This window comes from Poromitra crassiceps, assembly GCF_964638095.1.
Source record: "Poromitra crassiceps genome assembly, chromosome: 4".
Classification (NCBI taxonomy): Eukaryota; Metazoa; Chordata; class Actinopteri; order Beryciformes; family Melamphaidae; genus Poromitra; species Poromitra crassiceps.
In genome coordinates, this window is record NC_139626.1 from 64,260,217 (window position 1) to 64,286,785 (window position 26,569).

The 26,569-nt window shown below is 42.2% G+C and overlaps 1 protein-coding gene across 2 annotated transcripts in view; it reads left to right on the plus strand.

Moving 5' to 3' along the window:
* Positions 1-26,569, plus strand: part of tbce (tubulin folding cofactor E) — a 63,563-nt gene that overhangs the window by 32,674 nt on the left and 4,320 nt on the right. For both annotated transcript variants that reach the window (XM_083634697.1, XM_083634698.1), the window contains exons 9-15: positions 399-491; positions 7,173-7,237; positions 10,196-10,260; positions 10,875-11,027; positions 11,221-11,359; positions 23,314-23,382; positions 23,492-23,551. In XM_083634697.1, coding sequence (XP_083490823.1) covers positions 399-491; positions 7,173-7,237; positions 10,196-10,260; positions 10,875-11,027; positions 11,221-11,359; positions 23,314-23,382; positions 23,492-23,551 — 644 coding nt within the window. The remainder of the gene's footprint in view (positions 1-398; positions 492-7,172; positions 7,238-10,195; positions 10,261-10,874; positions 11,028-11,220; positions 11,360-23,313; positions 23,383-23,491; positions 23,552-26,569) is intronic.

Sequence of the window (26,569 nt, forward strand, 5' to 3'; positions counted from 1 at the left end):
GTGTTAGTGCTGGTTGGCAGCATACCAGCTTAGAGGTGCATTATCGCCACCAACTGCAGTCGCATTACAGTCATTTATGGGCTACACTATTTTTTTGTATATATATTTTTTTGTTATAAAATTCGATATACCGGTTTGTTACAGTTAAATGGTTCTGCTTATTTTTATTCAGTGTTAGTGCTGGTTGGCAGCATACCAGCTTAGAGGTGCATTATCGCCACCAACTGCAGTCGCATTACAGTCATTTATGGGCTACACTATTTTTTTGTATATATATTTTTTTGTTATAAAATTCGATATACCGGTTTGATAAGTTTTTTGGGGGAATATCGAACCGGTTCTTGAACCGACTGTTCTAGCAGCGCGTGTAATTCTCGTGTGTGCCGTTATTTTTAAAGGCCAGTGGATGTGCTGCAGTCACTCAAGAGTCTGGATCTGTCCAGTAACCCACTGGTGGAGGACAGTGTGCTGAACATCGCTGCTCTGCCCAGGTACAGTATTATGTATTTATTTATATATATATATATATCTTTTTTTTTATTTAACCAGGTAAGTCATTAAGAACAAATTCTTATTTACAATGGTGACCTGGCAGATATATATATATATATCAAGGGAAAAGTAGGCTACTCGTGCACAATCCAAGCAGGGAGGTGCTGGTCACAGCAAGCAGGATCAAAATAACATAAAAACAGTCTCTACAGGAACAAGTCCATATGAAGTTGACCGCAACACTCCAGAAGAACAGGGTGACCAAAGTTATATCAAAAGATCATATTTATTTTAGCAGAACAACGCGTTTCGCAGGCTTGCTGCTTCATCAGGTTCATAGTAAAAGTGCAGTGATTACAAACACCTTTGTAGCAGGCCGTGTGACTGAACGGCCCGGCCCTCAATGAACAGGTCAATTAAGCAATTAAATGAGGAAACACAGGTTACACAATAAAAACATACCTTAATGGGCAACAAGTGTAAGGCTCAAAACATTTGGAACCAGAAATGCCCACAATCACATTAAAAGGGCAGGAAACCTCCTAAAGAGAGTCAATGCAGGAAAGGAAAAAGTACAGCAGCTGCAGCAGTGTAAAGTGCAGCAGTTGCTGAAGATCCCCAGGAGATGGTGTAATCCCCATAACAACAAGGGGGGGGGGGGGGGGGGGTTGTTTGGGGCAATCAAAACATACAAGTTTGTATGTACCCATTGTACAAAAGTAATAAATTTAAAATAGATCTGAAAAATACAAAAACAAAAAACAGGACAACGATATTACCCTCATTACACTCATTACAAAAAAGAATACAACTCATGATTGTCATTGAGCCCATGAGGCTCCATTGAGTCCAAAGTGAAAATCCAATAGGACTCTCTCTGTAAAAGGAGTTTCTTCATGTTCCCTCCCCTAGGTGGGAGGGAAACTCTCTCAATACCAACAAACTTAAGAGTGGCTGCTGAACCATGGTTACGTTCCTTGTAATGTTTAGCTATTATGTAATCCATGTTACCATTTCTAATGGCCGCTTTGTGCTCGGCTATGCGTAATTTAAGACTACGTTTTGTATGACCGATATAAATTTTTCCGCACGGGCACTTAAGTAAATAAATAACATTCGTGGTATTACAATTAATGAAGCCTTTGATTTTATACTGTTGTCCAGTTTTAGGGTGGAAGAAAACCTTGGTGTCTGTGGTGTTGGAACAGTGTGTGCACCTGCCACAGCGGAAATTTATATATATATATATATATAAAAGCCGGCTGCTGGAGGAGGAGACAGCCCAGTAGAGCAAGTAGGCCGCACTTTACATTGATTAATCCAAAGCCCGCCAGTTCGTATTCCAACTCAGGGATCGATCAACACGCAGAAAAACACAAGAAGCTTGAGCAAAAGGCAAAAAAGCCAGGTAAATCTCTTAAGCAGTAAACTCTGAATCAATGTCAGAGGAGCGGCAGCCAGTGTGCGCCAGCATTCCCTCTCAAGCCTATCATGGAGCAGACAGAAAGACAATCTTCAAAAGATAAATTATAAAGTTCAAAGTAAAAGACCTTTAAAGTGACATATATGAAAATGTCCATGTAATAAGACCATGTAAAATGTCCTTAAGTGACGTATAATGGGGGAGACAAAATATTGGTTTACAGTATAACTCCAGTATAATGCCTATGCCGTGGGCATAGGCATTATGTTTTCTGGTTCTTCGTCTGTATGTACGCACATCCCATTCTCGTTAACGCAACATCTCAGGAACGCCTTGAGGGAATTTCTTTAAATTTGCCTCAAACGTCCACTTGGACTCAAGGAGGAACTGATCTGATTTTGGTGGGTAGTGACAGTAAACTGATTATCTACCATTTTTCACCATTGTGTGACATTTTATAGACAAACTATGAACAAATTAGTAATCTAAGAAAATTCAATTAAATTTTATTTATAGTTTAAAATCACCATGAGACATTCTCCCGAAACACTTTACAGTTAAAAGGGGACTTACCCCCCCCCCCCCCCAGATATGTGACAAAACGGCATGCTGCTTGATTTGAAAAAACCTATGGGAAAAACCAAGAAATTAAAGGAACACTCTGCCCATTTTCAACCAGCTTTGTATCATTAGAACATCAGTAGTATATCAGAAAACTGTAAACTGTTTTGAAGTCTGTCATTTCATTTGACAGTTATTGAGTGTTAAAGTGTGGACTGGTCCACACTAACTCAAATTAATAACTCATTAACTCAAATCAACTCTCAATAACTGTCAAACTAGATCAGGGGTGCCCAATACGTCGATTGCGATCGACCGGTCGATCGCGAAGGTAGTGTGGTAGATCGCATGGCATTGAGGGGGGGGGGGGGGTAATTTTTTTTTTTTTTTTAATAATAAAATAAAATATAATGGAAGTACATGCAGTTGTTTATTTTAATTATGGATCATAATGCAATTGTATTGTAAAGTGAGAAAAAATAAATCATGTATTGGGGGAAAAAGTGATGCATCGATTTAAGATGCATCGATAATCGTAATCGAATCGAATCGTAGCCCTCTGAATCGTAATCGAATCGAATCATGTGGCCAGTGAAGATTCACAGCCCTAATGTCAAGTGGTTGTGGGACAACGAGAAAGTGTTGTGAGGTTAGTTACTGCAGGCTGGAAACGATGTGTGTGCGTTTGCGATGTTGAAACTGGACTGGTAGATCTCGGGAGGCTGGCTACTTGAAAAGTAGATCTTGGGTCAAAAAAGTTTGGGCACCCCTGAACTAGATGAATGACTTCAAAACCGTCATCTAGTTTGACAGTTATTGAGAGTTGATTTGAGTTAATGAGTTATTAATTTGAGTTAGTGTGGACCAGTGATGTCACTGGTCCACACTTTAACACTCAATAACTGTCAAATTAAATGACAGACTTCAAAACAGTTTACAGTTTTCTGATATACTACTGATGTTCTAATGATACAAAGCTGGTTGAAAATGGGCGGAGTGTTCCTTTAAGGCGAAGATCGTCTCCTCTTGTCTCACTATTCTCTTTGGCTGTGCTCAGACAGGAAACTTCGGAAATTGTTTACCGGAAAACGACGCCATGACAGTTTGCCCACCGCAACAAGAAAAACCTTATATGAGAGCTACAAAATCTTTATAAATATCAACAACTAGCCAACGCTGGTGACCTGTATGGAAACAGTGTTGTTCAAAATGGTTGAAAGTTATATCAATTTGGTCATTCAGTGGCAAACTACTTTACTGCCATTGCCTGTCATGTAACTATCGTTAAAAGAGCCTGGTGACGCGAGGTTATCGTTAGCCGGCCGCAGCAGAGCACAAATACGAGGCAGGACAAACCCCCCGCTCTGAACACGCTCTAATGTAATCACAATGGGAGATTTCTGCATTGAGGTAAACACTTTAAATTGTTCACCAACTTGTCCTCTAGAACGCTATGAAGTCAGTTTTTCATTTTAGTTTGTGTTTTTTTCGTGATTCTTGTCCAAAGGTGCAGTGCGCCATGTAAAAATCTGCTTTTTCCTCTCGGGCGCGCGACCAGAGCGGAGTAGCTGCAGCTGGCCGCAGTACAAACAACATTCTGCCCCCTCCCTCCTCCTCTCTTTCCCTCTGCACAATAAAAGTGGTTGAGTGGTTCTCAATGTGGGGTCCGGGGACCACCAGTGGTCCTTGAGAGGATTCCAGGATTCTCAGTTATCTCTCAACCTAATATATATGGAATTCTGGACAAAATCATATCTAGGCTACATAAAAAAAAGAAAAAATCATATGGGGTCCATTGCCCCAATGTGAACTAAATTAGGGCTCCTTAATATGAACAAGGTTGGGAATGATTTACAGCAACACAATGCCATTTCCTTCATTTTATTTCTATTTATGATTATAGTGGCTTTTAGTGATAGTATTTATGTTACATCACCACATGGCCATCTTGGTAGGAAAATAACAGGCGATTGTAATCAATTAACAGGTGATTAACAGGTCAAGTGACACAAACAGCCAATTGGTAGGAAAATGCTTGTGACATCATGGGAATAGGCTTGGAGTTGTGAGGAGCCAGGAAAGCGTACAGGGGGAGTAGGGGAGTTACTATCTTGGAATCCTATAGTCTTTGGTTCATCGTGACGTCAGGTTGTACCACATTTTGTGCAGTTTTGAGGGCAAAAAAAAATCAGGGTTGAACCCATAGAGGGCACTTATGTGGCTGAAAATTATACAATGGTAACAGTTTGGTCTCAAATGTGGAAATTCTGACCAGAATTCTTCACACACCACCCCCAAAGTCATATATATTGGTTAAAAGCTGAAAAGAAGTGTTTTGGGGGTCAGTTACACTTTAAAGAAAACAAGATAGAACAGTACAATAATACATGATGCTACAGTGCATGATGAAGTTGAAAGGAAGTCAAATAAAAGCAGACAGTATAGAGCTACAATAAGTTAAAGGGAAGGGTGTTAAAACACAGGTAATAAATCAGTCACAGTGAGTGAAATAATAGTAAAATAAAGTGCACTATCAAATAATATCATATGCTTGTGAGAATAAATAAGTTTTAAGTCTGGTTTTGAAAATATTGATGCAGCCAGCCTCCCTAACGGGGAAGCTGGTTCCAGAGATATGGAACACGATAGAATGCTCTACTTCCTGCTGATTTCTTCTTTATTTTTGGGATGGTAAGGTAATGACCATCCTGTGAGCGGAGGGGGCGTGTGGGAGTATATGGGATGATTAGCTCAGATAAGTAAGAGGGTGCAAGCTTGTGTAGAGCTTTATAAGTTAGTAGAAGCACTTTAAAGTCCGATCTGGCCTGAATGGGGAGCCAATGGAGACCGGGGTTATATGATCGAACTTCCGAGTTCTAGATAGTATTCTAGCAGCTGTGTTTTGTACAAGTTGTAATTTTTTAGTACTACAATGTGGTAGACCAGAGAATAGGACATTGCAATAGTCCAGTCTAGATGAAACAAAGGCATGTACCAAGGTTTCTGCATCTGAAGCACCTAGAAAGGGACGGATCCTTGAGACATTACGAAGATGAAAAAATGCTGTCTTAGTGATCACCTTAATATGAGCGTCAAATGAAAGAGAAGAGTCAAAAGTCACACAGAGGTTTTTCACTATTGAGCTATAGGAATAATTATGCAGCTGTCAATGTTTAGACTAAGGTCAGAGAGGAGTGGTGTTTGGGCTTTTGGACTGATGACTAGTCATTTTGAGACATCCAATCTGTAACAGCAGCTAAACAGGATTCAAGATTTACAATTTGAGAGCGGTCATCGGGTCTAATTGGTATATAAATTTGACTATTGTCGGCAATGCGTGATTTCTAACCCCACATAGGATAAGCAATAACCACGCCCTGTGGCGCCGGGATTGGCCAGGAGCAACACTGGAGGGCACGCAGCCCAGCGATTTCATGAACCAACTGAATAGCTCTTGAGAACGGACATTGAAATGAATTATGGTCACCTTAGCATAGTAATAATAATAATAAGCATAATAATTGTAATCTACACAATGTACACAATCTACAAAAACATGCAATAATATAAACAGTGTTGTGTTCACGTTCATAGCTCATATAATATAATGTATCATATCGTTAATTTCAAGCTCAATTCTTACCCAGAGAAAAGGTACAGCACTGAAAATGTAACAAGCAATAGTTTTTTAAACATCTTTATTTTAAAAGATGAAAAACCCCAGGTGCTTTAGTCCCAACCTTCAATGCTCCTGGCCAATCCCGGCGCCACAGGGCGTGGTTATTGCTTATCCTATGTGGGGTTAGAAATCACGCGTCGGCAATAGTCAAATTTGGTATTCACTTTCATGAACAATGAAAGTTAATACCAAATCTATGGAAAATATCACCAAGAGGGAGTAAGTAGACGCCAAAGAGCAAGGGACCCAGGACAGATCCCTGCGGTACACCACATGTTACTAGTGAGAATATGGATCTAACATTCCTATATGAGACACAGTGTGTTCTGCCAGACAGATATGATTCTAACCAAGAGAGCGCAGCACCATGGATGCCCATGTAGCTAGAGAAGCGATCTAGCAGGATGTTATGATCGATTGTGTCGAAAGCTGCACTTAAATCTAGTAGGATGAGAAGAGAAGAGGAATTGGAATCTGATGCGAGAAGAAGATCATTGGTTACTTTTGTGAGAGCGGTCTCGGTGCTGTGGAGCGACCTGAAACCAGATTGAAAAGGATCAAGACTATTGTGCGAAATCGTTTAGTTGAGTGGAGACTTGTTCAAGGACTTTAGAAAGGAAGGGAAGGTTTGAAATTGGTCTGTTGTTGAGAACTTCAGAATTAAGGTTTGGTTTTTTGAGTAACGTTTAATTACCGTACTGCTGATTTAAAAGAAGTTCTTTAATTAGCTGTGCGGGGAGAAAATAATCATTCGTTGCTGTTAGAACCCCTACAACATTGTATATTGCTGTTGGGTAAAAACCCCATTTTTGGTGATTTTCTAACAACATAATAACCAAGGGAAGTTTATATTAAAAACCTTCCATGGTTATTTGTGTTGAGGGAGTTTAGTGTCTTCTGCTGCTTCAAATCTGTTAAAACCTGTATTATTCCATCGGTGCAATGAGGGGTACAAATCAACTCGTGTGTGTGTGTGTGCGTGTGCGTGTGCGTGTGTGTGTGTGTGTGTCACTGCAGGCTGGAGAAGCTGAACCTGTCCCACACTGGCCTGTCTGTCCTGCACTTTGATGACGTCCCTCATGGTACAGTTAACCTTCACATTTACCTCAGCCCTGTTGGTTAACAATCACATTTACATCAACCTTGTTGGTTAACAATCACTTTTGCTTCACAATAAAAGCATCCCGTTATTTTGTCAGCGGAAAACCTTTCATTTGAAGGAGCTGTGCAGGAAATGGAGTTAAAATTTCCAGGCAACTTGACGCTATCAAGACGCTCCGGCCGGGACGCAGCCACCAAAAATGCATAGTGCAGGAACAGGCCTTCGGAGGGCGCTGTGGGAATGACACAGCCGCCATTCTCCGTATTAGAAGTCACTGTAGCATCAAAATGATTAAAAAGCTGTTATATTAACTCATTCTCTGCCAGGGTCATTTCGGTCTGTGCCAGGATTTTGAGCATATTTCCTGATCTTCCAGGACCCACAGAATATTCTGTGCTAGGAATAAAATTACACAACATATCTCACAATAAAGCAGAGACTCTCTTCTTACCCCTTGTAAAAAACTGAAACTCGACCATGTTTCCTTGTTTAGTTACAAGCAGTGGAAGTTAGCTTGTTTTCACTAAAAATGCCCTCCTTGGAACAGGAAATAGGAGAAAAAGAGGTTTTTAGTGAAGGACACCGTTTCAAGCAGAACTCTCTTTTGAGCCTTTTATTTTTTGCCTCAGTGACACATCAGACACATTATACAGTATTTGTTTTCCCAAATAAATAAATAAAAAATAAGAGAATGTATTTGAGGGAGCTGTGTCGGTCCATCCCGCCCAGTGAGCGGCTACAGAGAGAGAGAGAGAGAGAGTCTGGCCCCTGGGGTTTCTTGACAGATGAGGCTTGGCCGCAGTATTTATCAAAGTATGATAAATATGTGCACAAAATCAAATAAATAATTTACTTTTACAGTTGCCATGTGGATTTTTAGCTTAGCTTGATAAAAGCATAAACAAATGGAACGAACCCTTATGTGGTCACACTCACACACTCTCTCTCTCTCACACACACACACACACACACACACAGGAATAACGAGTGCTGTAACGTTACCTGCTGTCACGTTACCTCTCATAACTAACGTTAGCACAGAAGATCACACAATAGCTACGTTAGTGCTGTAAACTTTGAAATGTTTATGTGACACATGTTTCGCCTTGGTTGCTGGGGACGGGTGTGTGACGCGGTTTGACGCGTTTGACGTATCCATGTGATTCCCCCTCCCTTGAGTGTGACAGAGCTCTCCCTTGAGAGGGAGAGCTGGCAAGAGGAAACGTGAAGCGAGTCATGCCGGCGGCATAAGTTATAAACAATGCGTGACAATTATACTCGAATGTTGTGTGTGTGATCATTTCATCTCAAACGCGATACAAAAAATAGGCTACTTTTTACCATCGTCATCGCTCTCTCCAAGTGGCATCCATTTCTCCTCCTCCGATTCATCTGTGTCAGACGGATCAGAATGCTGTGAAGGGGAGCCTTCGTCGCCATGGCGCTCCGTCGTGGAGCAACAACAAAAACGCCGGCGTCTTCCTCGCCATCCGAGAACTCTGGGTCGGACTCTGTTTCGACCACAGGCTCCACCCATAAATACTAAACTAGCGGGTTCCTTTTATCAGTTTGACCTGAAACAATGTCACAGGCTGGGAAAGTGTCTGATGTAATGTAAACAGCCAAAACACGAAAGTACGTCCGAGTACGTCTTTGGCACAGAACGCCATTGTTAAAAGTACGTCCGGGTACGTCTTTGGCAGAGAATGAGTTAAGGTAAAAGAGTTACTGTACATAGATACAGGCGGTGTGTGTGGGAACGCCCACAAAATGTTACTACGGCTGGCGCGCAAGACTAGATGGTGGGGTAAAACCCGCCATATATCTCAATGGGCTGACTCACCAGCGGAAGGTGCTCTACACCAGTGGTTCTCAAATGGGGGTCCGCGGAACTTTGCCAGGGGGTCCGCGAAAAGTTTGCAAGTAAAAAAAAAAAAAAAATTAAATGCTACATGTTACTTATTCCTTCTCAAACTACTTCCTACATGGTCTATCAAAATATCTTGGCTGTCATTGATTGTGTTGCATAGTGGTTTTCTGTACTGTTGACAAATTGTGATATTGTAAGTTGCTTTGGACAAAACAAAAGTGTCTGCTAAATGACGTAATGTAAATGTAATGTAATAAAAAAAAAAAAAAAAAAAATTGCAAAATCTTCATAGTTCAATGAAAATAGTTTATGCTTTAAATCTAAAATGGTTCATGGATTACATTCTAATAACAAACCTATCAAATTAAAAGTCAAGCACGTTACCGTGGAAACAATTAAGCTTAGCCCAAAATCACAAATCAGAATGAGGGGGTCCCCGGTATATTTTCTATCTTGTAAGGGGTCCTTGGCTGAAAAACATTTGAGAACCTCTGCTCTACACTACAGGATTGGGGATTCAAAAGCAGCTACATAGATAGACGTCTGTTCAGATGTTACGTTCACTGCAGGGGTTGAATCCCTGATCCTGTCTGCCTGGGCTGGGCTAGCAGCTAAATGCTAACTCTACTGCATTGGAAGAACGTGAGGATTTACCCCACGCTGATCCATTGAACACGAACACTATGATGAGACACTGCCTGTATCTATCCTGGGGCTTTAACATTTGCATATTTAAATCTTATTAGTTGACATTCACATTTATTTAAATCTTATTGGTCAACATTCACATTTGTTTAAATCTTATTGGTTATATCGTTAACATTTGTTTACATCGTATTGGTTATCATTCACATTTGTTCAAATCTTATTGGTTAACATTTATATATTTATTTAAATCTTATTGGTTAACATCCATATTTGTTTACATCTTATTGGTTAACATTCATATTTATTGAAATCTTATTGGTTAACATTCATATTTATTGAAATCTTATTGGTTAACATTCATATAATACTAGCCATAGTGATGTAGTTGATGCTTGTGACGGCTGAGTGTTTGCTCTGCAGGGTCTAAGTCAGCCATGTTCCCATGCCTGAAAAGTCTCATCCTGGACCACAACAACATATCTGAGGTCAGTGTCATCACTACAGTCCTGTTCAGCTCCTTACACTCCTGAGACCCCCGGGGGTCCTTGATGTAATAAAACATCTTAAAGCATCAATCTTATTATCACATGGGGGACCGTGGGACAAAATCCTATCAAATGGGGGTCTGTGGTCTAATCTTTGTCAGTTTAGGGGGGTCCCTCATGTGAAAACATTTAAGAACCACTGCCCGACACTGTTGTTGAAATGATGAATGAAACGGAACACTGTCACAGTCACTAATGGCCCATTCCATTTGTGTTGGGAACTAGGAATATCCCAGTTGAGTGATGGCACACCCGAGCGGAACACGACCGTGTTCCATTAAACCAGTCGGGGAACCAGCTAGCCACGCTAGCCATTGTTAGCAACAGTTGATAATGACGCATTCCGCCGTATTTCGCACATACAAACACCATAGCAACATGTCCACAGAAGTTAGACTGTGTACGACTGATGTAATGACACACAAGTGCAGAAGTGCTAATAAACAGTGTAATACTAATAATTCCTAGTTCCCAGTACAATGGAATGCAACATCACACTCACACTCTGTCTCTCTCCATGTCTCTCTATCTCTCTCTCTCTATCTGTCTCTCAGTGGAGTGTGGTGGACGAGCTGGCGAAGCTGCAGAGTTTGGTGGCGTTGAGGTGTCAGAGCAGCGGTCTGGCGAGCAGCGACGGGAACCCGGCGACCACCAACCAGCTGCTGATCGCCAAGCTGGGGCAGCTGGCCTTCCTCAACCGGTATGAGGTGAGTCCAACCTGTGTGTGTGTGTGTGTGTGTGTGTGTGTGTGTGTGTGTGTGTGTGGGCACTCTGTTCTTTCTTTTAAATCGAAATATTCTGGGCGTCTTATGATCGAAAATGCTGCCGCTGGCTAGCAACTTAAAAGTAATACTGTGGTGGGGAACGAGTTAACTGTACGCATTGTTACTGCTCCATCAGATCCTGCCTAAGGAAAGGAGGGGGGCAGAGCTTGACTACATCAAGATGTTCGGGGAGGAGTGGCTAAAGGCGGGGGGGGGGAACCACCCCAGCACCGAATTCACGTGCCAGCACCCACGCTACCAGAGCCTCATAAAGAGTAGGTCCCCCACACACACACCTCACACACTCAACTCATATTTACCGATATTTATGCGGTATTTACCACATCACGAGAAATATTATATATATATATATATATATATACACACATATATATATATACTGTATATTTCTCGTGATGTGGTAAATACCGCATATATATACATATATATATGTTTTTCTTCTATATCCAGGGATGCAAACACATCGCATTTTGGCGCAATCTGCTTTTTTCACGTCAATTTGGGTGACTTCTGTGATTCGTCCAGACCGAGGATATTTTTTCAGGGAGGGGTTATTATGTATGATTATTACGTGTTATTCCCACTCCACTTGGGGGCAGAACATGCTCTACAAGTGCCAGGATTGGAGTAGCGCACCAGGTGTTTCAGCCTCAATCTGAATCTGATAGCCTATTTGAGGCAAGTTGGTGATTTCTTACATTATATATACACATTATATTACACAATTTTTTTGCAATGATCCCTCAAATATCAAACACTTGACAAAGATATGAGTTGACATGAATTGAAATATGTAATGTAGGCAGGATATTTTACAGCTTATTAATAATTAATAAACTTTATTGTCCAAAATGACATCAATGCAATGAAACAGTAAACTTAACTGGGAATTTAATAATTATAAATAACTAGAAATACAAAAACACAAGAAATAGAACAAATAGTTAAGAAAAAATATCAAATATACACAACATGCTGTCTATAACTTAAAAAAAGAAAAGAAAACGGCAATATCGGGCAACATATCGGCCGATATGATATATCGGTTATCAGCCAATGTATCGGTCGGGCTCTAGTTTTAACGTTAAATTGAAGTTATTGACCTGCGTTCTGGCTATGTATTTTTCCTCTTTTCCATTTTCCATTAGATATCTGAATCCTGTGGCAAGCGTAATCTCCTCAAGTTTGCCGATGCTGATTGCAGATGTCTTCAATGGAATTTTTTTTTATTTTTTTTTTTTATTTAACCTTTATTTATACAGGGTGTGCCCTTGAGAGCATGCTCTCATTTTCAAGGGAGCCCTGATTACAATATGCACACATACAGTACAGCAGTTACATGAATACAAACAAGAATAGATAAAAGAACAAAATAAAAAAGAAATATACAATTATATAAAACATCATAGAAAACAAGAGCATCTGTTGCATAGGGTACCCTCAATGAGCACTCTAAAAGACTCCAAGGGGACTAAGTGGTCTAGTTTTAAAAAGCTCTGGAGTAAGTTCCATTTGTTAGGGGCATAAAAGGAGAATGCAGTCTTTCCTAGCTCAGTCCTTATGCGGGGTACAGATAGACTGATGAGTGATTGAGAGCGTGTATGATAGCATGTGTTGTTCAGACTAATGAGTGAAGACAAATAAGAGGGAAGCTTCCCGAGCAAGGCTTTATAAATAAATAGAAGGCAGTGTTGTTCCCTTCGAGCCGACAGGGAGGACCAGCCTACCTTCTCATATAAAATACAACGATGTGTAAGAAATGTATCACCTGTTATAAAACGCAGGGCACTGTGATACACCGCATCAAGCGGCCTCAAAACAGAAGCTGCAGCATGCATATACACGACATCACCATAATCAAAAACAGACATAATTAATGATTGAACAATGGACTTCCTAGTACAGAGTGAGAAGCAGGATTTATTCCTGTATAGAAAACCAATTTTTCTTCTTAACTTCTTAGCGAGGTGTTCAACGTGGTTCTGAAAGGACAATTTGGAATCCAGCCAAATACCAAGATATTTATATGAGTCAACAGTTTCAATTTGCACACCATGGAGTGTGCGAATACAGAAACTGTTGATGCCATCAGTGGACCGAGAGAACATCATTGATTTGGTCTTGTCTGAGTTTAAGACAAGTTTATGGATCAGAAGAGACCTTTCAAAGTTAATAAAAGCAGTCTGCAATTTTGCATTGGCTTGTGCTGGGGTGTGACCAAAACAATATAGAATTGTATCGTCGGCATAAAAATGGACGTTACAATCTACAGAGGGGAGTACAATATAATTGATATAAAGAGTAAACAATACTGGACCTGAAATAGACCCTTGAGGGACCCCCTTGTTTGTCATGAGAAAGTTGGATTTATGGTCGTTGGTCACGACAGCTTGCTTCCTATCGGACAGATAGTTAGAAAACCAGTTGACGGAAAGGTCGTCGAAACCAATATAAGACAGCTTTTTTAAAAGAATGTCATGGTCCACCGTATCAAAAGCTTTAGAAAGGTCAACAAAGAGAACCGCACAATGTTGACGATTATCGATGCCATTCAAAATATCATTTAAAACAAAAGATGTCGCTGTAACTGTACTATGTCCGGGTCTGAAGCCAGACTGTTGTGACTGGAGGATGTTGTAAGCCTCTAGGAAGGCTCGTACTTGCTCATTAGCCAAGGATTCAAGGACCTTGGCTAGACAGCACAATTTAGAGATGGGCCGGTAGTTATTCAACTCTGAAGGATCGCCCCCTTTAAACAGAGGCATAACATGAGCTGTTTTCCAGACAGTAGGGATTTCCCCAGAAATAAATGACAAATTAAAAATATGAGCAAGCGGGGAGGCAATTAAGTGGGCACCAAGGCGTAGGAGATATGGCTCAATATCATCCTCTCCCTTGGATTTTGTTTTATTCAAATTGGAGAGTGCTGTTAAGACATCCTGCTCACTAACCGGACTGAAGGAAAATCTGTCTGCAGCAGGGGGGGAGGGGTTTGATGAGTCCACAACTACAATTTCAGGGGAATGAGCCTGAGGGTTCACACTACTAGGTTGCCTATCAAAGAGGTGGCCGGACGCTATAAAATGTCTATTGAATGCATCACATATCTCTGATTTATCAGAAATGACAGTATTCTTAGTTTTAATCTGAGGAGGAAGTCCAGAAGTGGGCCTGGTTTTTAGCGAATTGATGATTCTCCAAAAACCAGCTGTATTCCCCTGTGAATTACTGAGAGAAGATGCATAGAAATCAGATTTAGCTTTTCTAATAGTACTAGTGCATTTATTACGCAGCTTCCTAAAGAGAAGCCAGTCTGCAGGACTGCTAGTGGATCTCGCAGTCGACCAGGCAGAGTCCCTGAGTCGAAGCGCTCTCGTGATATCATCTGAGAACCAGGGGCTAATACGATTTTTTACTCTATACTTTTTGTATGGAGCATGCTTCTCAGTGATTGAATTAAAAATGAGAGAGAAGTGTTTTACAGCCAGCTCAGGGTCTGGAATTAAACACACTCTCTCCAGGTCAGAATGAAATAAATCATGCAAGAAGCCCTGTTCAACAAAGCCCTTGAAGTTGCGTTTCATGGTGATATGTCCCTTTAATTTACTAGCTTTGGCGACTCTAACACAGGCTATAGGACAGTGGTCACTAATGCCCTGTGCAAACACTCCACTATGCAGATATTTAAAAGGTCTATTTGTTAAAACAATGTCAATCAAGGTGGACTTAGATGGATGTCTTACATTCAATCTTGTGGGGCTTTGGATAAGTTGGGATAAATCCAGTTCTAAACATAACTGTTTTAGGATGGAGGAGCTCTCGGAGATCCAGTCATAATTAAAATCTCCCATAACCAAAAGTTCAGAGACTGCATAGGTGGAAAGCACCTTCCCGATGCCATCTAAGGCAGATGCCGGCGCAGAGGGCGGGCGGTAAACCCCTGAAACTGTGATGTGAATATTACCTCCCACACAAACATCTAACACAAGGCACTCAAAACATTTCGGAACAGAGGAGGCTGTAATTAAATGGGTGACTAAATGCTCTTTGACAAATATCACTATACCGCCTCCTTTAGCTTTTCTGTCGATTCTGAACAGGTTATAACCAGACAGTGCAATATCTGAGTCAGGGACTCTGCTAGATAGCCAAGACTCTGATATGACAAATATGTCAGGGGAGGCATCATTGACCAAAACACTGATGAAATCCATTTTAGGCAGAAGACTCCTAACATTCAAGTGTAAAAATCTTAACCCATCAGAAGCACGGAACTCCTGAGGGGACCTCAGAACAGTAGTACCTGCATCGATGGGGAGAATGGGCAGAGTAATGTCGACAGGGATCATAATTAGGTTGCTTTGTGTGACTCCGCCCTGCTGAGAGACACGTCGCGAGAGACGCATTAGAGAGGGGCAGATAACAGAAATATTATGAACCTTGATGTCAAGCAGGGTTGAGTCATAAACAGAGCGATCATTAATAGACAGAACAGGCATAATATTAGGGAAAACAGGCAAATCATAATTCAACAATAGCCCAAGCCCAGGCTGAGAGATGGAATGAGTGGGACTGAAGGTCTGGGGGGCTGGGAGGCTTGGACTTGGGACACATCATAGTGGAGGTACCCAGTATAGTGCGTCCAGAACATGCTGCATATTTAAAGAGAGCAGTCTGGCTCCCTCCCTATTAAGGTGGAGACCATCCTTATTGAACAGGTTACGCCTGTTACAAAATAACAAAAAGTTGTCGATGTAGGGGACATTATTGTATGTACAAAATCCTTTCAACCAAAGGTGCAACTGTCGAAGGCGACTGAATTTCATGTCTCCCCTATGTGTACAAGGCAGTGGACCAGATACAATGAAATCCTTGCCTGTCCGGGCAAGGCTATCAAAGAGCTTTATGAAGTCTAATTTTATCAGCTCAGAGGCACCAGCTTGAATATCATTAGACCCAACATGTAACACCAAATAATCAACACGAGTGAAATCAGACAAAATGTGAGGTAGAACATAGTCAATGTCTGCTGTTTTTGCACCTGGATGACATCTGACTTGGCAGTTGTTTATTTCAACGTTTCTGACAATTGAGTCTCCAATTATGAGGGCATCACATACCTGCCGTGGGAGGGGGGGAGCGATCACCTGCTTGCTCCCGGACTTTATAGGGGTTGTCTGAGAGGGCAGGAGCTGAGCAGGAGGGAGAGGGGCAGCACTATCCCCACAGGAAGACAGCACAGTGCAGGGCTCGGCTCGGCTCGGGATGGGGGAGGGGGTGGGAGCACCCGAGTGATGGACAACTGCTGCATTCAGGAGCTTGAGCCGTGATGATGATGAAGATGACCTGGATCGAGATGAAGGGTGTTGCCGATCAGTGGAGGAGCTGGCTACCCGGGTGCTGTTTGCCACTGGCGGTGATGGAGAAGTAGCACAGACGGGAGCTGTTTCTGAAGACACAGGGGGATCCGTTGGGTGGTGCGGGGTGTCGGTAGACAGTGGGGCGAAGCGGTTGGAGAGGGACAGGTGGGATGGTGACGTAGCTCCATTCAGACGATGATATTCATTGCCGTGGTGGTGTTTAGCCCCTCTCGAGCCAATGGCCCGACCGCCAGCAGACTGGGGGTAGGGGGTGGAGACAACCGGCTGAGATATGGGCATCGCGCCCAGGTGAATCCAGGGGTCCTCTGGTAGACCACCAGTATCCTCTGGCGCCCCGGTAATACTAGAGCCAGACCATGGAAGAGTAGTGTTGTCATTATCAGCCACCTTGGATACCACAGCCTGCAGGAGGGAATCAAGCAATACCTCATCCTCATGTATTTGGTAGAGCTGGGAGATCCTCCCTTCCAGCTCCGTAATCCGTTGGCTGAGTTGATGACAGCTAGAACAGTTTGTAGGGGAGGTTGTTACAACCATAATTCATAAAGGTGTTGACTTTTAACCCAGGATTATTAAGAGTGTAACTGGCTGCAGTTGAAGCCTGAGCCTGGCCTAGATGGTAGCTGGCTGCTGCAGGGCCTTGAAAGCCAGTCCATCCACAACTATTGGATTATCTATCCACTTTGCCACACAATGTCAAGTATCACCATGAATTAGAAAAAGAACCTGAGCACACTTCAGCCCTGTCCTTTAATGATGATAAATTGTTGCTTGTAGTCATGCACCACTAGCAAGCATCATTAGTGTGAAGTGTGGTGAACAGCAACACAAGAATGTAAAGAGCACCGTAACAGTATCTGGCTGCTGTTGAAGCCTGGGCCTAGCCTGGATGGTAGCTGGCTGCTGTTGAGGCCTGGGCCTGGCCTGGATGGTAGCTGGCTGCTGTTGAAGCCTGGGCTTGGCCTGGATGGTAGCTGGCTGCTGTTGAGGCCTGGGCCTGGCCTAGATGGTAGCTGGCTGCTGCAGGGTCTGGGATGCCCTTGGCAGCCAGTGGCTTGGGTTGGATTCAGCAGAGCAGAGGTAGTAGGCCGAAGTGGAGTGGATCCTGGCTGCTGCAGGGTCTGGGATGCCCTTGGCAGCCAGTGGCTTGGGTTGGATTCAGCAGAGCAGAGGTAGTAGGCCGAAGTGGAGTGAATCCACAAAATATCACAAAAATATATAGTCCATCCACAACTATTGGATTATCTATCCACTTTGTTACAAAATGTCGAGTAGCACCATGAGTTAAGAAAAAACATTAAGATTTTTAAAAGTAGAAAAATAGTTAAAAACAAATCAAGAGTGTCAGGAGCCCAACAAACAAGCAGCCTGTTCTGGTACAAACAAGAAGTCAATGGTTTTCCGATGATGAGCAGTATTCCTTTTGAAGGCCATCCTTTGTATAATGTATTTAATGCTCTGCGCAGTTCGTTTAGTAATAGGCTTTTGATGCCTCGGTGCTCTACTGAGCCATTTAGAAGATCTTTTGTTCCTGCTTCTGTCAAATTCTTTAAGGAATAACGTTACTATGAATATAGGCTATTCATAGTAACGTTATTCCATTGAAGACATCTAAAATATATGATCTTTCTCTTCAGAAATCTGATTGCAAGACTCAAACAAAAGCCCTGTGAGAAAAAAAGAGTTTTACCTGCATCAACCCCAAAAAGAGTAATATCTCTGAGTTTGCCCGTCAGATGGTATGGTATGGTGTTTATTCTCAATCCCCGAGGGGAAACATGGTTTGCCACCAGAGCGAGTACAGATACACAAACAGGAAACGGTAACATACAGCACAATAACAATAACACAGTAGAGAGAGAGAGAGAGCCTCACAATGCAGAGCTAGCAGTGTTCATTAAAGAATTTGACAGAAGCAGGAACAAAAGATCTTCTAAATGGCTCAGTAGAGCACCGAGGCATCAAAAGCCTATTACTAAACGAACTGCGCAGAGCATTAAATACATTATACAAAGGATGGCCTTCAAAAGAAAGAATAGAGTTCAGTTTTCTCCTTGTTCTCTTGGCTATAATCATCTCCAAGGAATCAGGGGGAAGGCCGATCACTGAGCCAGCCTTTTTAATCATTTTGTTTATCCTATTTGTGTCCATGACAGTGATGCTGCCCCCCCAGCACAGCACAGCATAGAAAAGGACACTAGCTAGGATACCTTGGTAGAACACATGAAGAAGTGACCTGCTGATGTCGAACGATCTAAGCTTCCTCAAGTGGAAAAGTCGAGACTGGGCCTTCTTGAACACAGAATCTGTGTTCTTCTTCCAGTCCAGCTTACTGTCCAGGTGGACACCGAGATACTTGTAGGACTTTAATAATGACAGATGCAAATGCCCAGACGTTGATTCCACTCATGTTTGATTACAGGTGTGTGGGGATCACTGCACAAATCTGATCAAGGCGACAGAAAAACACTGAAGTTTCTACTACAATTTATTTATAACTCGCGTTAACGTTAGTGTTGTAATATTGGTTGCATGGTTTAGGAAATCACAAGGTTTGCATTCTTGAACAAAGGAATGGTGGCTTCAGGTGGTATTCAGTTGAGCTATGACGCGTAGATGAGGAGTATGTGGGAGACTTGCACTGTGTGTGAGCCTTCTCCTTTGAGAGAGAGCCTGGTGACATGAGTTTTTCCCCCAATATTTTATTTTAAATTTTTCAGAACGTCAAAAACAAACTCGAACATGGAAAAAGAAAAAAACATACACATATCAACATTCCAAAGTAGTGCTACCAGCCACATAATGTGCTTATGTGCTTGTAATAGATGTGCATAGAATCCCACGCAAAGAGTCCGTCGGAAATTAGCTGCACGGGCGTGTTACCCGTCACCCCTGACCTCGTCCAAGTGGGCCAGAAACGGGCCCAAAATGGTTGAAAATGTGTTAAGCGAATTGGTCCTCAAGAACCTGAGTCTCTCCATGCGCACAACCGAAACCATGTCTGTCTGCCTACCTAGCCAACTCGCTAATGTTGTACTAACGTTAGACTAACAGGCATGCAGGCCAGTCAATCCGTAACATACAATTCCAACAACAATATTATGAGCATAAACCCGTCCTTCAAATATTATTTGACCACATCTTGCGACTTTGGGGCGAAGGAAAACAACACGGGTCTGTGAGGAGACTAGCTGAGGCTATCTAGCTACTAAGATTACCTTAACTCATTCCCTGCCAGAGTTTCAAAGGAAAAGTCGCCAGACACCGCGCCAGCCAGTGTTTCTGAGCATTTTCAGTGATTTTCCACGACCCACAGAATATTTTCTTCTATAACTATGTAAACACCAAATATCCCAAGACAAAAGCCTCTAATCTCATGGGGGGAAAAGTTTGTTTCTGCCTTCTTCCGTTCTTTAGTTATAGACACTTGAATGTAGGTTGTTTTCACTGAAAACGCGTCTCTGACCAGAAAGCCCAGATACCTGCCTTTTTGTGCACCGAAGCGAGTGAGAAATGCACCCCGCACGGAGAGCGCACGCGGGCGGGACACACTCTCATCTTCTCCGTGGGGCTGGTGCTTCCTGGTACTCCATGTGTGGAGGTCTGGTGCTTCCTGGTACTCCATGTGTGGAGGTCTGGGGCCGGTTGCACCAACTGGTCTTACACTGGTCTTAAGCTAAGTTGGTCGTAACTTTACGACCTAACATCTACGCCGGTTGCACCAAGACGGCTTAAGCCTTCTTTTCACTACGCCCAGGCGTAAGAGTTACGCCTGGTCAGCAGGAGGCGTAGCGCCTGCCTGTAACAGAGATCTCCGTGTCTTATCAGCGGAGAACGTTTTGAGTCCTTACCCTCATCGTCGTAACACAGCCAGTTCTCCATCTTTTGAAGCATGATGTTAGATTACAACGAGCTAGTTGTGTGGCTTAGCCTTCCAAAATGTTGCCGTTAATTTTTTAGAACTTAATACATAGAATTGGGAACGTTACATTCAATTTCATTCAGACTGTCTTTCTGGCTCAATCGCCGCCATTTTTCCCCCGGAGCGAGGGAGGGTGGGAGGAGTGTAGTGATGCACTTACAGTAGTGGCTGAGAGAGCGTAGTGGCACAGTGCTCCAAGCAGGTCGCGAGGCACATTTTTTGCAACATCATCCAATCAGGGTGCATTCCCTGGCAATTCACATGGACGCGCATTGCTACGACCAGCATAGTTAAGACCAGACGTAAGCCGTGTTGGTGCAACAGGCATAAATCCACTCTAAAGACTGGTCTTAACTAAGACCGACGTAGGAGTTACGACTAGGGCTGCAACAACTAATCGATTAAATCGATTAAAATCGATTATTAAATTTGTTGGCAACGAATTTGATTATCGATTCGTTGGCTTTTTGGCAAAAAAAAAAAAAAAAATGTTTTTTTTTTTTTTTTTTTTTTTTTTTTTTTTTTTCATATTTCATTTGAGTCAAATTCAGATTATTGAAACTGGATTAGCCTGACCAGTTCTACTTGTTTAACAAGCTGAAGCATATGCTCTGCCTGTAATTCAAGAGAAGTCTGCCTTTTAATTTCATATTTAATTTTAGTTCAATTCAGATGATTGAAACTGGATTAGCATGGCCCCAGTTTAATTAAAAGTTATGACCAGTTTAACTAAAAATCATATAGCCTGCCTGTGATTCCTTTTTATTTCATATTAGAGAGAGGAAGTGAAGTGGTGAAGGGCTAAAGGAAGTAGGCAGTGAAGGAGAGAGGAAGTGAAGTGGTGAAGGGCTAAAGGAAGTAGGCAGTGAAGGAGAGAGGAAGTGAAGTGGTGAAGGGCTAAAGGAAGTAGGCAGTGAAGGAGAGAGGAAGTGAAGTGGTGAAGGGCTAAAGGAAGTAGGCAGTGAAGGAGAGAGGAAGTGAAGTGGTGAAGGGCTAAAGGAAGTAGGCAGTGAAGGAGAGAGGAAGTGAAGTGGTGAAGGGCTAAAGGAAGTAGGCAGTGAAGGAGAGAGGAAGTGAAGTGGTGTTGGTGAAGTGTTCATGTTCTTGAGTAAATAAAAACAGTTTTCTACAATTTAACTTGGTTGTGGTTTCCCCCTTTTTGTATGCAAGTTTGAAGTGTTCCAATATAAACCACTAATGAATACAGTATAAACAAGAATGTTTTGATGCAGACTTATGTTGCAGGGACTACTAGAATCATCGTAATGTTGGAATTGTATGCATCAAAGGGTTAAATCGAGCATTTCTGAGCGATTTCAATATATCCGATTAATCGATTAATCGACAACTAACCCTACCGATTAATCGATTATCAAAATAATCGTTAGTTGCAGCCCTAGTTACGACCAGGCATAGTTAAGACTAGTTGGTGCAACCGGCCCCTGGTGCTTCCTGGTGCTCGATGTGTGGAGGTCTGGTGCTTCCTGGTACTCGATGTGTGGAGGTCTGGTGCTTCCTGGTACTCGATGTGTGGAGGTCTGGGACCGTATTTGATGGCTGAAGTGTACACTGTCACTATGTGAGAGGGTTCACAAAGCGGATGACTGATCTAACTGACAGGAGCAGTGATTGGTGTGTTTACCAGTTTATTGGGAAATAAATCCTTCTGCGTTGAGTTACTGTCACGAGCCCGTGTGACAACGTGTCCAGCCTGGGGGAAACAACTCCTTGTACCAGAGGCACCAGGCTCAGCCTGGCAGGCTGGATGTGTTTTATGAGCTTCCTCCATGAAGGGAGATCGATGCTGAGAACGCTGGCTGGTTTTGTGGAGGGTAAAAACTCTGGCTTGCAGAGGACTACACGATCGCTAAGCACTTCATAAGGTGGCCAAGAGCGCCATCTATCGTATGGCAGTGAAAAGACGGATTGACACAGCGTTGCGTCAATGGCGGGGAAGCGTTCTGTATTAAATAACGCAACGTTGCGTCAATGATGGAGAATGAGTTAACAGCTATAACATTGAATTATGGAGGCTACTGGTTAGCAGCAGTTATCAGGCGCGAGGCTCGAAGCAACGCTAAGCGGACAACAACAACGGCGGTCAGGTCCAGTGAGTCGGAGCAGTCGGACCCATCCCACGTTCTCCCCCAGCTTCCCTTTTGTCCAAATATGGACTCCTGGCTCCCAATTGCAAACATGGCAGGGATCAAAAATTACAGAGAATTCAACTGATTTGTGGCTTCAAACTGTGACTCCAAAACCAATGGGTGACGTCACGCTAGCTTTGTCCATTTATTATACAGTCTATGATCAAAACTAAACCCCAGAGTTTGCCTCTACCCTGCCTGTAATGTAGAAAATGATTGTTCAAGCAAATCTATGTTCAATTTATTTATTTATATTGTTTATTCCTAAAAGCACAGATGAACGATTAGTCTACTATGATGCACAGTGTCAACTAGTGCTTTTGATAGTCGACTAGTCTGTGAATGCCCTACTGTGATGTGACAAATTCAAAACACATTTATTTCTTCTTTACACTGACTTTAACCCATTGATAACTGATGCAGCATTTGTGTGTGTATCCCTTTAAGACCGCGAACCGCATTAACGCGGTTCGCGGTCTTAAAGGGATATGCACACAAATGAGGGATATACACGCAAGTGCTGCATCAGGTATCAATGGGTTAAATAAATAAGTTAATGTCCATCGCATTGACATGCATGGCGATCTTTCGTGTGATGCCAAAACCAAAAGTCTGGGGAAAAAAAATAGAAAAATGTATTCCTTAAAATATTTTGTATGTCATTTTGTGACGTTATAAATCAGAATGTGGTTGTTGTCGTCAGTCCAGAGGGCAGAAACGTTCTTGAGTGTTGGTGGTTTTCTCGTCTTCTCTCTCAGAGCACGGCGCTCCGGAGGAAGGCGAGCTCAAGAAGCAGCAGCCCTTCGCCCTGAAGAATCAACTGATAAGTTAGTCCCGCCTCTTCCTCCAATTAGTTCTCTGATTGGCTCCCGTCTCACCTGTATATCAGAGGCTACCTGTGGAAACACTAACGTTCCTCCCGTCTCTCCCCGCTAGATGTGACCTTTGTGTTTCCAGATGAAGCTGACAGGAAGCCCATCGAGAAGAGACTCCCAGGTAAGCCAGGTGGAAGGAGTTTGGAATTTTGTCTTGGGCTGCGGTCAAATCCTATGTCTTTTCTGGTAACACTTTACAATAAGGGTCACTAAATTACCTAACCCGAACCTGAAATAACACATAATTTAATACCTGCTTAACACGTTCACTGCCAATGACGTGTTGATACGTCAAAAAAAATCCAACGGTTGACTGCCAATGACGTGTTGATACGTCAAAAAAAAAAAAAAATTGACGGTGGGACGTTGATCTAACCCTTTTACATCTCTTATATAAATATTGAAGCCACCGAACGTGTACAACCCATTCCACCGACCCACTAAGTGGCGACAGTGCTCTCCAGACTAGATAAAGCCGAGCCAAAACTGCAGGGGAACGTGCGATGAAACCATTCTCATACTGTAAAATGGATTGGCGAAAACGCTTTCGCTTTCGCGCTGATTGCTGGCGGTGGGGGATTGCAAATTTGCATAATAGATTATGGGTGCAACACACTTTGAAACACGCAGCATAAATAAGACCAGAATCGCAAAAGAAACCCCGTTTCTTGGGGTTTCTCAACCGAAACCCCAAGAAACGAGCGAGCCCATCCTCGCCCAGCGGCCGCCAGCAGACAGGAGCAGCAGCAGCAGCAGCAGCAGAAACGTGCTTGTGACACGCCCGCTGCAGCCAAGAAGAACACACACGGAGGGAGGAGTTTGAAGTAGAGGGGGGTTTCCTGCTGTTATGGAGGAAATTACTGTTCAAAACTATTGTTTAGATGTCTGACGTCTTACTGATGCCAAAAATGAATGGTTAAAGTGACTGTTCTATCGAATTTCACAAAAAGCTATTTATCTCAGCTTAAATTTTCAGACGCTGAAACCATGCTGTATTCAAGTGCTAATGCCTACATAACTACTAACTCTACAAACTAACTCTTTTAGACAGAGAAAGCACACATTCTATTAGTTCTTTTGAGATATTTTGTGTTCACAAAATCTTAGCAGAAAAGAATCCTCGGGTCTTGAAAGATGAGCCAGAATCCTCAAAAAAAACCTCTGGCAGAAGCTACCTACAGTAAAAAAAAAATGGCTGGCAGTGAATGTGTTAACATGAACACCATTAGTAAATTATTATTATCCACTGCGATTCAGTAGGTCACTGGTTGGCTTGGTTTCAGCCTTAAAACTCGTTATATAAGGATTTTTCGAAAGGTCTATGGAGAAAATATATGGGGAATTCTCTTCCGTGGCAACAGACGTCACGTGACTGTTGAGCTTTATCAGAGAGTCCATGCCACTAGGGCTGGGTATTGGCAAGGACCTCACGATACGATACGTATCACGATACATGGGTCACGATACGATTGTATCACGATACATTGCGATACAACACATATTGCGATATATTGCAATACTCTACATAATTTACTGATTTTTTTAAAATAGAGCTAAAAATACAACACGCTGTCTACCACCCAGGTAGTGTAATAATATGTACATCACTTTATATTGACAACTTAGTGGGCAAATTGAGTCAAAACTACTGAGTGTTGAGTGTCTTACTGAACACACTGAAATAAAAAGTATTTTTATTGTGTCACTGAGCACACGGATGTGCAAAAAAATCGATATGGTGATATATCACGATATTTTTCTGAAATATCGATACAGTATTGCGGAAAAAAAATTTGCGATATATTGCCGTATTGATTTTATTGCACAGCCCTACATGCCACGGGAAAACGGTAACTGTGGTCCTGCTAGTTGTTTCAGGTGGACCAACATGAAAGTGAAAGTAAAATGATTGCTTTACTTTTCTCTTTTTTTCCTTTGAAATGGTTTGAAATGCAGTCTGACAACTCTGTTCAACTGTTTGATGTTGTGTTTGAATTGCACCACGTTACCTGGAGGAGTTCATGCTTCCCTATGAACTTCTTTTTTTGCAAAATCAAAAAGGCACATGTGGCTTTCCGATGTGTGTGTTCGGGTCCACTTCACTCGGGCAGTGTTGCCAGCTTGGTGACTTTGTCTACTTTTCAGACGCCCCTGGCAACTTCATTTCTCAAAAGCGACTAGCAACAAAACTGACTACTGTTTCTGACCATGGGAAGCAATGTTGATGTGTTGAATTGCAGTGGATTTATTTTGCCTATGATTTTTTTGATTGATTGATTGATTTGATAATTGTAAAGAATACATGAACAAAGGATATGCACCTCAGACAACAACATCAAGGATAAAAACACAATAAAATCCGAGGACTTGTTTCCATTGTGGTCCTTGGTCCTTGGACAGACAGCTCAAAACAACAAAGAACAAACATTGGTACATAAAAAGTACAAACCTATAGGAACTACAAACTGATTAAAAAGCTAAAAAAAAAAACATAAAAACTAGATAAAAGAAACAAACCTAAAAGAACTATAACACATTTTAAAATACTTAAAAATGGTAAGAGCTGACAATTTTTTTTAAATAAAAACACATGAGAATTGCTACGAAGTGCTGTTTTCCATAAGCCAGTTTTTTAGGGTGGATTTAAATTTAATGATGGTATCAACCAGTTTCAGGCTGTCCGGGAGTCCGTTCCACAACGGAGCAGATGAATCTAAAAAACAATTTCTTACCATACAGCTCTTGATTTAATTTGGTATAAGTTGGTGCGGTTGCTACCGGGTTTTCTCTCTCTCCTCTCTGCCCGTCTGATACACACAGCGCTCCAGTGCAGCCCCTCCTCCCCCTTCTCCCCTCCACTGAGAGAGCAGCAGGATAGGGTTTAGTTTAGCCTGCTTGTAATTTCTAACAGCGTATGCCTGAATCTGGCCCAGGCAGGTGGAGTCAGCACTTATTAGGGGTGGAAATCGTGGAGTAACTCACGATACGATATGGTCACGATACTTGGCCCTCGATAACGATATTATCACGATACAGCGATTCTGCGATAATCGATATATTGGAAGACATTTAACCTACGATACATCACGATATCTGTGTAACTGAAGAGAAAAAAATACCCCTAAAAGGCAAGAAGCAG